The sequence below is a fragment of the Oratosquilla oratoria genome, chromosome 12 (assembly GCF_046742065.1).
Source record: "Oratosquilla oratoria isolate Oo_2021 chromosome 12, ASM4674206v1, whole genome shotgun sequence".
Taxonomy (NCBI): domain Eukaryota; kingdom Metazoa; phylum Arthropoda; class Malacostraca; order Stomatopoda; family Squillidae; genus Oratosquilla; species Oratosquilla oratoria.
In genome coordinates, this window is record NC_134788.1 from 29787223 (window position 1) to 29799992 (window position 12770).

General features: G+C 38.8%; 1 protein-coding gene across 2 annotated transcripts; it reads right to left on the reverse strand.

The window, feature by feature from the left end:
• Positions 1 to 260: 260 nt before the first annotated feature.
• Positions 261 to 12139, reverse strand: LOC143031185 (uncharacterized). 2 transcript variants are annotated; one of them, XM_076194718.1, is made up of 2 exons: positions 12036 to 12139; positions 261 to 3998 (listed from the first exon to the last, which is right to left on the reverse strand). In XM_076194718.1, exon 2 carries the CDS (start codon positions 3868 to 3870, stop codon positions 2659 to 2661), a length of 1212 nt encoding a protein of 403 aa, XP_076050833.1. In that variant the 5' UTR covers positions 3871 to 3998; positions 12036 to 12139; the 3' UTR covers positions 261 to 2658. The 2 variants fall into 2 exon arrangements, with proteins under 2 accessions (XP_076050833.1, XP_076050832.1); XM_076194717.1 differs by having other exon boundaries at positions 12016 to 12129.
• Between the last annotated feature and the right edge of the window lie 631 nt (positions 12140 to 12770).

Consider the following 12770-nt stretch of genomic DNA (forward strand, 5'->3'; position numbering starts at 1 on the left):
GAAATTAAGTTGTGAGGCAGATACAGATGTTTGTGCATTTTTTCCAGAACCTGGCATTTATAAATTTATTACAAACTGCATAGATTGTATACTAAGTGGCTATTGCTATCATGTGGGCAATATGAACTCTTTCAATTTTATGACCCTTATGTTGGTGGAGGCATGCACTCTCCGATTGCCACCTAGTTTAGTATCTTATTATGTATTTGAAATACTTCTCAAATTTGGCTTTCCATAAATAAAACAAATCATTAGGCATATATTCTAATTCTATTGTTTCTTATGTTACACTAATTTTGTATTTCAATAGTTTTTTTGTGTAAAAACAATGACAAAATATCTAATACATATTTATCTGATAAGGAGTACAAACAAAAGATAAATATTAATGACTGATTACCTTCATTTAGACTTAATTCCATTACCAATTCTCAAATCTTTTAGTTCTAGCCTCTACTTATTTCAAGTTTTTCTGTCACCCATTCTTTACCCCAAATATCTACATTTATTGAATTGTTGTCATGTATTTGGTAGCTTTTCAACCTCATAAGCATATCTAAATGACGTTCTCCTCAACAGTTTCCAAGTTTGTTTTTTTAAACGATTCATTGGACTTGAACCTGGTTCACAGTCTGTCTGCACTAGATGCTACGTTACTCCAATGTTCCTGAACTTTGCTACATTACAGAGCAGAAAAGTTCATTCAGAAGAGTAAATACCACCATTTATGTAAAAGTTTATATCAATTTGGATTTTCTACTAAAAAAAAAAAAAAAAAAAAAATAAGATAAAGAAACCAGCCAGTTATTTCAGTGGTATCTGCCAGAAAACCTTGTTCACTACCAAATGAGAACAATCTGAAATAGATATCATTGATCATTCTTGTACCTCATCATCAGGGAATTTGTAATGTCAATGGATGTAGCAGCTTTCAACATTTCATCCATCCATCCATTCATTAGCAGCTGGCAGTTCGTTTGTATTCCATATCCTTTGCTTCCTTTGAATTTGACATGATGCCTTAGTTCTCTGCAATTTTGTCATGTGGAGAATATTTATATTGCTTTGCAATTTTACAAATGACTAGATTACATACCATGTACATGTGCACTATTTACCAAATGAGGGTGTCGCCTTGCTTTTTCCTTTGTTTCCCTTTCAAGTACTGTCAAGTAGAATGTTTGAGATAGGCCTATCCAGTGGCTCCCTTTACCCAAATCATAATTCTAGCTTCCAATCTTTACTTTGGCCTTCTTTCAGTGTTGCACATCCACAGCTCATTTAGTAGCCTTTTTTTTTTTTATCAGCATCCTTCCTCATATTGTCATCCTTGAACAGTAGGTCTCATTAGGACACTCCACATTTTTTTTTTTAATAAAATTTGATAAAAAAAAAAAAAAAATGTATTCAGTTGTCAGACCATCAGGGCTACTTGAGGGGGCAAAAGTTAAACATGCTTCTTGATTGATCTCATTCGAATGAACAAGTACTGGTAATGAGTAACTGCTGAACACCATACAAATGGTCTCAAAATGTGAAGCAGTCATTAATAGATTCTCAAAATCGTATCTTTTGTTTTGAATTCATGATCATGAACTTACTTGATTTTTCTAATTACATTTCAATTTCATTTTTGAATACCTTGTGTGTACACATTTTCCCCTTTGAGCGCTAGTAGTAAAACATATGTAAATGTACATATGTGCGGAGCTTAGAGGGAACATTTTTTATTGCACAGGTCCTACTGGAATGACTTCTCTCCAGTGTAAGTCACCATGTGAGGACTGAGAGACCTCTTTTGTGAGAATAGAGCAGAATAGCACAGGTTACACTGGAAAGGTTTCTCTTTAGTGAGGGTCCTGATATGCTCTGTGAGAAAAACATTCCTCGAGAAAGCACAAAGGTCACAGTGAAAAGGCTAGGTGGATCCATATGGTGTGTGAGAGCATCCTTTTGTAAGAAAGCCTTGTTGCACGTTGCCCAGGTCACACAGGAAGGGCTTTCCTCATAAATGGATCCTTGTATGCTTTGCTAGAGAACCCTTTCTTGAGGAAGCAGAATCAAAAAGGTCACAATGGAAAGGTTTCTCTACTGTGTGGATCATCATGTGAGCTTTGAGTTGATATTTTTGTAAGAAAACTTTATTGTACAGGCCACACTGGAATGGCCTCTCTCCTGTGTGGGTCCTTATATGATGTGTGATATAATCCTTTCTTGAGAAAACAGTATCACAAAGGTCACACTGGAAAAGCTTCTCTCCTCTGCCTTATGAGAGAACTCTTCTCTGTGAAAGTAGAATCACATAGGTAACACTGGAAAGGCTTCTCTTCTGTGTGGGTCCTTATATGCCATGTGAGATACCCATTTTGTGAGAAAGCAGAATCACAAAGGTCACACTGGAAAGGCTTTTCTCCTGAGTGGATCCTCATTTGCTGTGTGAATCCTTTCTTGAGAAAGCAGAATCACATAGATCGCACTGAAAAGGCTTCTCTCCTGTGTGGGTCATCAATTGATATTTGAGGTGATACTTTCTAATCAAAATATATTGCACAGGCCACAATGGAATGGCTTCTCTCCTGTGTGGGTCCTCATATGTATTTTGAGATTACCCTTTTCTGAGAAAGCAGAATGACATGTGTCACATTGGAAAGCCTTCTCTCATGTGTGGGTCATCATATGTTGTTTGAGATTACCTTTTAATGAGAAAGCACAATCACAAATGTCACACTGGAAAGGCTTCTCTCCTGTGTGGGTCCTCATATGATTTTTGAGAGTACTCTTTTGTGAAAAAGCAGAACTACACAAGTCACACTGGAAAGGCTTCTCTCCTGTGTGTGTCCTCACATGACTTTTTAGAGTACTCTTTTCTGAGAAAGTAGAATCACAAAGGTCACACTGGAAAGGCTTCTCTCCTGTGTGGACCATCATGTGAGATTTGAGTCGATACTTTAGTAAGAAAACTTTATTGCACAGGTCACATTGGAATGGCTTCTCTCCTGTGTGGGTCCTTAAATGATGTGTGAGATAATCCTTTCTTGAGAAAGCAGAATCACAAAGGTCACACTGGAAAGGCTTCTCTCCTGTGTGGATCCTCATATGCATTATGACAGAACTCTTCTCTGTGAAAGTAGAATCACACAGGTCACACTGGAAACGTTTCTCTCCTGTGTGGGTCCTCATATGCCGTGTAAGATAGCCCCTTTGTGAGAAAGCAGAATCACAAATGTCACACTGGAAAGGCTTCTCTCCTGTGTGGGTCCTCATATGACTTTTGAGAGTACCCTTTTCTGAGAAAGCAGAATCACAAATGTCACACTGGAAAGGCTTCTCTCCTGTGTGGGTCCTCATATGTCTTTTGAGATGACTCTTTCCTGCAAAACCAGAATTACAAATGTCACACTGGAAAGGTTTTTCTTCTGTGTGGATCCTCATATGACTCTTGAGAGTACTTTTTTGTGAGAAATGAGAATCACAAATGTCACAATGGAAAGGCTTCTCTCCTGTGTGGGTTCTCATATGACTTTTGAGATGACTCTTTACTGAAAAAGCGGAATTGCACAGGGCACACTGGAAAGGCTTCTCCCCTGTATGGGTCCTCATATGAATTTTGAGATAACTGTTTTGTGAGAAAGCAGAATCACACAGGTCACACTGGAAACGTTTCTCTCCTGTGTGGGTCCTCATATGCTGTGCACGACAGCCCTTTGGTGAGAAAGCAGAATCACAAAGATCACACTGGAAAGACTTCACTCCTCTGGGGATTATCACATGATCATTAAGGTGACTTTTGTGACATTTAAGATCACACTTTTTTGAGAAAGTAGAATCACACAGATCACACTGGAAACGCTGGTCTACAGTGTGGGTCATCACGTGATATCTGAGATGACTCGTGATATAGCTGTGCCGCAGATGTCACACTGGATTCTCTTCATCGTATGACACGTATGGAGTATACAGATAGCTCTTCCAAAGAAATGGTGATAGTTACCCTCATCCTGAAAAAAATATATAATAATTATAAGACTGACATCTCTGAAATTATGTAAAACAATGTAATATGATTGTGGATATTTCATACTCAAGAGCCTTTTGTGTCTAAACATACCCTTCACACACCCCATCTCCTAACATAAAATAGTTAGAAACACTGATATGATGCTATAATATATTGCATTCTACCTTGCATACACACACAAAGAGCAGCAACAAAAATGGCACCCACACTGTCAAATCTAACATATGAACAAAGATTGGATAAATTACAGTTGACAACACTAAAACAGAGAAGGGAAAGAAGTGATTTGTTGACCATTTTCAGAGTTATGAAAGGGATGGAAGTTCTGGATAGAGACGACCTATCAAAGTGGGACAGAAAAGAAACAAGAGGACATGAAAAGAAATTAAAGAAAGAAAAAAAAATAGCTTCCCACACAGAGTGATTGATGTCTGGAACAAACTGAACAGAGAATTAGTAAATGCCAGAACTATACACAATTTTAAGAACTGGACGGAGATACGAAAACATGTCACTACGAGCATAGCTCTCGTCCCATAAAATACAACTACTGTAGGTAAACACACACACACATATATATAATTTATTTATAAATATATACAATATATAAATATATGTATATATATATATGCATATTTATATATATCATAACTCCAAGGTTCCACACATATTCTGTTGCATGTTTATTTCTGGCTGATATCAATACATTTTAGTTTCCTGTTACTATTGTCATTTGCCAGTATTGTTGTGTTTTCATTTATGTCCTCCCATGAAATGCTACTTTTATATTCTTTTGTGATGTGGGATTTTATTGCCCCATATTGCCTATAGTATGTGAGTCTTTGTGATAAAGTTTGGGTTGTGTGGCCAACATACTCTGGTATATTGAGAAAATGCTAGGAGTTTGGATAAAAGAAGCACCTTTCAGATGCCCCTCAGGCAGTGTCTTTTCAAATCAATGGTGTAGCTACAGGGAACCCCCTAGGTGTCTTATTTGCTCAGCCATATATGTGCCATGTTGAGAATTCTGTCCTTGTTGCTGTAGCTCTGAGGCGAAGTATGTATTTTAGATACGTTGATGATATTTTTGTAAATGTTGAAGAAGAACAACTTGCAAATCTTAGGAATATGATGGAAGAAAACTCTTGCTTGTGGTTCATTGTAGAGAAAAGTAGAAGTAATAAAATCCCCTTTTTAGATGTACTGGTAGATGCTTCAGTGGGGACATTCACTACAAGTCTGTACAAAAACATAGTAACTCTGGAAGATGAGTGAATGGGTTAAGTGAATGTCCTTGAAAATATAAATCCAGTGTGGTATGTCCATACATTTCAAGAGCTTTCAAAATATGTTCAAATTGGCAACTTCTCCATCAAAAATTGAGTAGTCAGGTAAATCTCAACAAGTATTGGCTTTCCAATTAAACTTAGAAGAATAGCATTAACATTTTTATCAAAATACAATGTTACCCACTTATAAAAAAAAGATGAGAAAACACTGAAAGAATTTATACATATGATTTGCAAACCAAAGAAACAAGAGGATGCCCTGAAACTATTTATTATTACAATCTCGGAACTTCTTTACTTCTTTTTTTTAGGAATGTCTCCTTATGTGGCTACAGGTAGTAGGACTCCTAATCTCATCCCCCATCCTGTTTTTTGTCGCCTTTTACAACTCAAGCAGAAAGACTTGGTGGCATCATTCTCTTCCCCCACCACAGGGTCAGCGAAAAAAGGAAATGAATACTCAGAGAAATGGTACAGGACAGTAACAAGGGGTTCGGGGACAGCATAACAGAGGGATAGTTGTAGTATAAAAGTGTCATCATTTCTCTATGAACAGAGTTTTCCTCTATCACAGATAAAATTATGTGTGTCTCTGATCCGTAGAGGCACCCCATATAGACCCTAAATTATCAACTGTATGCTACTTTGCCACAATAACATGCAGCCAATACCTCAGTCGGGGTATATAATGGACTATATAGTGGTGACCAGGAGTATGGTAGGAAGAGTTAAGGATGTACATGTTCTAAGGGGAGGGAGTGGGGGAATACCAGATAATTTTCTGGTGGAAGGTAAATTGAGCGTGGAGAATAGGTGGAGAAAGAGGAAAAGGGCAGAAGGTAGGGAGGTACTTAGAGTGAACTGCTTAAATGAGAAAAAAAAGAAGAATGAGTATAAGAAGAAGCTGAAAGAGGAGTGGGAGGGAGTAAAGGATAGAGTAGAACTAGGAGTGGAGGAAGAATGGGGATGGTTCAAGGAGGGAGTCATGATGTGTGCGAAGATGGTGTGTGAAACAAGGAGGGCGGGAGGAAAAAGAAGGAAGGGTAGTGAGCAGTGGGATGAGGAAGCAAAGAGAGGTGTAGAAGAGAAGAAGCAGGCATTCATAGATTGGCTACAAATTAGGATAAGGGAATCGTATGAGAAGTACAAAGTAAAGAGAAGAGAAGTTGAGCATAAGATAAAGGAAGCAAAGAGAGAGCAGATGTAAAATGGGGAAAGAGTATGACAGAAAATTTTGAATGCAATAAAAAGATGTTTTGGAAGGAAATTAAAAGAGGAAGAGGAGGCGAATCAAGTAGAGAAGAAAAGGTAAAAGGTGCAGATGGAGAGATGATAATGGAAGAGAAGGCAGTGAGAGGAAGGTGGCCAAAGCATTTCAGGGAGTTGCTAAATATGAAGGAGAATAGGGAGGGAAAGGTAGTTGCAGTGAGAAGCGCTAAGAAAATGAGTGATGAGTGAGGAAAATGGAGGAGAAATAGGGAAGGATGAAGTGAAAGCAGCTGTTAAGATGATGAGAGCAGGTAAGGCACCTGGTCTGGATGGATGCCATGCAAAATGTCTGAAGAAAGGAGGTACAGTTATGGTGGACTGGCTGGTGAAGTTATTTAATGTTTGTTTAAAAGAGGGTAGAGTGCCAGAGGACTGGAGGACTGCCTGCATAGTTCCAATTTACAAAGGAAAGGGGGACAAGTGTGAGTGTAGTAGTTTCAGAGGGATCAGCTTGTTGAGTGTGGTTGGGATGGCTTATGGGAGGGTCCTGATTGAGAGGATTAGGAGAGGAACAGAGGGAGTAATTGGTGAGGAATAGTTTGGGTTTAGGACAGGTAGGGGTTGTGTAGATCAGATTTTTGTGGTAAGACAGATATGTGAGAAAGCTATAGGAAAAGGTAAGGATGTTTTTTAGGCTTTTATGGACCTGGAAAAGGCTTATGACAGGGTAGACAGGAAGGCACTGTGGGAGGTACTGCAGATATATGGGATAGGAGGAAAGCTGTTAAGAGCAGTCAAGAGTTTTTACGAGAGTAGTAGAGCTTGTGTTAGGATTAGAAATGGAGAGAATGAATGGTTTGAGGTAAAGGTGGGACTTCGTCAGGGATGTGTTATGTCACCCTGGCTGTTCAATCTTTACATGGATGGGGTGGTGCAAGAGGTGAATGCAAGGGTAGTGGGTCAGGGGTTGGAGATGATTAAAGAAAATGGAGAAAAGTGGGAGGTGAGCCAGTTGTTGTTTGCTGACAACACAGCACATGTAGCAGGATCAGAGGAGGGATTGAGGAAGTTAGTAACAGAGTTTGAGAAGGTGTGTGAAAGAGAGCTGAAGATAAATGTGGGTAAAAGTAAGGTGATGAGATGTACAAGGGGAGAGAGTGACAGCAGGCTGGAAGTGAGCATTATGGGTGAAAGACTGGAGAAAGTGGATAGTTTTAGATACCTAAGTGAGAATGTGACAGGAAAGGGAGGAGTGGGGGTGGAAGTAGAATGTAGATTGAGAGAAATGAGTAAATGCCTTGGTGGATTGAAAAGTGTAATGAGAAATAGACATCTAGGAATGGATGCTAAGAGGAGGTTATATGAAGGAGTAATTGTGCCAACAGCATTGTATGGGACAGAAACATGGAACATGAGAGAGGAAGAGAGAAGTTTTAATGTGTTTGAGATGAAATGTCTGAGAAGTATGATAAGGGTTACTAGGCTGGATAGAGTGAGAAATGAGCAGGTGAGGAGGAGAACAGGAGTGGAAAGGAACTGGGAGATAGGGTTGATGAAAGGATATTAGGATGGTTTGGACACATTGAAAGAATGAGTGAAGAAAGATAAGTAAAAGAAGTGTGGAAGGCAGAGGTGGAAGGAGTGAATATGAGGGGGCGTCCTAGGATGAGATGGATGGGGTGAAAGGGGCATTACAAAAGAGAGGAATATCTGTGGAGGAAGGACAGGAGAGGACAGAAGAAGGGATTGAATGGAGAAGGGTTGTGTATAGATGATGCTGTGATGCATGAGGGGGAGTGGGTTGGGGATGGGGGGTGAGGAAGTATGTATGAGAAAAAAATTGACGCAGCCCAAATGGACTTCTCCCTGTCTTCTCCTTTGCATGGGGGGACAGAGAGGGGGGGGGTTCGCCAAATTTATGAAACGGCCTTGCTGTGGACGTCCTGTGGATGTGCTGTGTCTTGCGACACTGCTTCTGACCCAGGGCAGTGGACAGGATGCAGGGATGACCTGTCATCTAGGAGGTGCCAAGATAAGAGGGAGGGAGGAGGGTGGAGGGGAGTGGAATATATAGGAAATAGAATGGGTGGGAGTGGTTTCTATGCCTTTTCTTTTTGGCTACCCTCCATGTAGGGGAAAAAAGCCTTTGGTATATGTATATATGTAACCTCGGAACTTCACCTCTAGTAATGAAAAACTATTCGGCAGGAGTCAAAGCAAAATTAAAACATAGTAATGTTGTGCACAAATAGTCGTATAAATTTAACAAAGACGGTGCACTTTATGATGAAGAGTATATTGGCCACACAACCCAAACTTTATCACAGACTCACATGCAATAGGCAAAATGGGGCAATAAAATCCCACATCACAAAAGTACATAAAAGTAGTATTTCATGGGAGGACCTGAATGAAAACACAACAATACTGGAAAGGAACAACAATAATAGAAAACTAAAATGTATGGAAGCAGAATTGATATCAGCCAGAAATAAATATCCAACAGAATGTTTGGAACCTTGGTGTTATATGGGGCACCCCAGGGCATGCCAAGGAGAAACTGAAAAGCACCTCAACACCTCTCCCACTGATTCACTTTGTGTCATATAAAATCACATTTTGTAGTTTCTGGAGATAAAATTACCAGAAGATGCCAAGAATATAGGTGAAACATTGTAAGTTATGTCTTTGTTTTTAATTCTAAATTTATCATGGATTCATTAGGTAATGTAGTGTTCTCCCTTCCTAGATAGATAGAGAGGAGTGAAAACATTAATAAGATCATTAACACCAAGTATACTGTGTCAATTTATTATTCACACATTCTGCTTAAACCCTCATCCCCCACCCCTTCCTTTCCATGCACCACAGCATCATGAATACACAACCATTCTCCATTCACCCCTATCTTCTCTCTTCTCCCTTCCTTCTGCAACAAACATTCCCCTCTTTCCCAATCCCCCTTTCACCCCATCCATCCATCTCATCCTTGGTTACCTCATGTTCACTCCATCCACCTCTGCCTTCCACACCTCTTTCATTAATCTTTCTCCACTCATTCTTTCTATGTGTCCAAACCATCCTAATACTCTTTCATCGACCCTATCCCCCAACTCCTTTACCATCCCCATTCTCCTCCTCACCTCCTCGTTTCTCACTCTATCCAACCTAGTATCTCCTATCATACTTCTCAGGCACCTCATCTCAAACACATTAAAAAATTCCTCCTCTCTTATGTTCCATGTTCCTGCCCCGTACAGTGCTGTGGAAACAATCACTCCTTCATACAATCTCCTCTTAGCATCCATTCCCAATTGTCTATTTCTCATTACACTTTTTAGTCCCCCAGGGCATTTACTTGCTTCTCTCAATCTACATTCTACCTCCACTCCACCCTTTCCTGCCACATTTGCACTCAAGTATCTAAAATTATCCACTTCCTACAGTCTCTCTCCCTTCATACTCACTTCCAGTTTGCTGCCACATTCTCCTCTTGTATATTTCATCACCTTTCTTTAACCCACATTCATCTTCCTTCTTTTGCACACCTTCCCAAACTGTCACTAACTTCTTTAATCCCTCCTCTAATCCTGCCACAGGGGCAGTGTCATCAGCAAACAACAACTGGCTTATCTCCCACTTTTCTCCATTTTCTTTAACCATCTCCAATCCCCGGCCCATTGCCCTTGCATTTACCTCTCACACCACTCCATCCATGTATAAATTGAACTGCCAAGGCTACACACATCCCTGGCAAAGGCCCACCTTTACCACAAACCACTCACTCTCCCCATTTCTGATTCTAATACAGGCTCTACTACTCTCGTAAAGACTCTTGACTGCTCTCAGTTTTCCTATCCTATATATATGCAATCCCTCCTGCAGTGCCTTCCTGTCTACACTGTCATGAGCCTTTTCCAAATCCTTAAAAGCCCAAAAATCATCCTTGCCTTTTCCTAAAGCTCTCACATATCTGCCCTAACACTAAAACCTGATGCACGCCACCCCTACTTGTCCTAAACCCACACTGTTCCTCACCAATTACTCCCCGTTCCTCTTTTAATCCTCTAAATCAAGATCTTCCCAAAAGCCTTCCCAATTACACTCAACAAACTGATTCCACTGAAACTACTACACTCACACTTGTCCCCCTTTCCCTTGTAAAGTGGAACTATACAGGCAATCCTCCAACACTCTACCCTCTTTTAAGCAAACATTAAATAACCTCATCAGCCAGTCCATCATCACTGTACCTCCCTTTTTAGACATTCCACATGACACCCATCCAACCCAGGTGCTTTACCTGTTCTCATCATCTTAACAGCTGCCTTCACCTCATCTTTCCTTATGTCTCCTCCATTTTCCTCACTCATCACTCATGTTCTTAGAATTTCACACTGCAACTACCTTTCCCTCCCTATCCTCCCCCTTCACATTTAGCAACTCCCTAAACTACACTGTCCATCTTCCTCTCACTGCCTTCTCTTCCATTATCATCTCTATCTGCACCTTTTACCTTTTCTTCTCTACTTGATTAGCCTCCTCTTCATCTCTTAATTTTTTTTTTCAAAAAATCTTTTCAATATTAGTTTCAAAATTTGCTGTCATACTCTAACCCGATTTCACATCTGCTCTCCTCTTTGCCTCCTTTATCTTATATTTAATTCTCTTTTATTTTCTTTGTACCTCACATATGATTCTCTCATCCTATTTTGTAACCAATCTGTGAATTCTCGCTGCTTCTCTTCTACAACTCATTTGCTTCCTCATTCCACAACTCACAGCTCTTCCTTCCATATACATTTATATTAGATCAATATCTATACATGGGATTCAAAATAGTCAATGATAAGAATCTGGCTAATGATAGATAGAATTGCACCTGTGAGACCTGACCTGAATTAACCTGAATTGGTAAACACAAAGCTGGTCACCCATCTATTTTGTATACATATATACATAAATATATATATGGTCAAATATATATATATATATATATATATATATATATATATATATATATATATACATATATATATACATATATATATAAATGATGAAGGTGGAAAAAGAAGTCACAGGTTTAGTTCCGAGTTCCTGAGTTTATTCCTGACCAGTTTCGCTCTATGCTTCTTAAGAGAAGCACCCATGACTTCTTTTTTTCCACCTTCACCAACTTGTCACAATGTACCAGCATATATATATATATATATATATATATATATAATATATATATATATATATAATACATAATATACATATACACACACACATACTAGCGTCTCTTAGCTTGCGGTATTTATATTTGGAATTCGGAATACAATAAGAGCTCGTCGGTGACACAGGTAACTGCAGCCGTGAGAATGGTAAATATCTTGATAAATACCAACACATCTACCCCTGCTCTGAATGCCATATACAATCATCAATGCCAAACGGGAACTGAAGTGTTACAAGTGCCAAATGCGAACACACAACTCATGCACTAAGCTACCTTACCACTATAAAATTGCGCTTACGAGTTCAAGAAGCGAGCACACTTATTTGGCCTGTACAAAGCATATTCACGAAAAGAAGCTCTATAAATAATCGAAAGACTACTCCATGCTTGACGTGTTATGGCGTCATATGTAAACACATAACGTAAGGGCGGAGGTGTTTTTAATTTTCTGTATATTTTTCTATTTTCTTGTTTCTACTTTCAAATCTTTGTTTTAGATTTCATTCTTATACTTAATATTTTATACTTTATATTATATATTATGTATATTTTTCTATTTCTATTTTCATATTTTTGTTTCTATATATTTCTATATCTATTTTGTAACTTTATTTATACATTTCTATGTCTATTTTATATCATACGCGTGATTTTATACTATGTAATTATTGCATATTCAAATCAATCTCAATCAATATCATGTAAATTGTATTAAGAAATAATATAGTAACGGTAATCTTCTTGTATCACTGTTTCGTACGACATATTTTAGTCTGAGTCTCTGACTCCAACGTGTACTTCCTTGAAACAATGAACTTGTACGTGGACACTGTGGCCCCGCGCATTGTCTTCCCAACGGAAAGTATGTAATAGTCTAATGAAAATGCATCAGTGGTTATTATGGCCTTCAGTTCTCACTGTTTTAGTATACATGAGGTAATTCATATCACTCTTTTTAGATGGGTTCCAAACAGGACAAATTAACCTGCTTGAAGTGATGCAAGACGAGATGTCTGTGACAAAACGAAAAGAT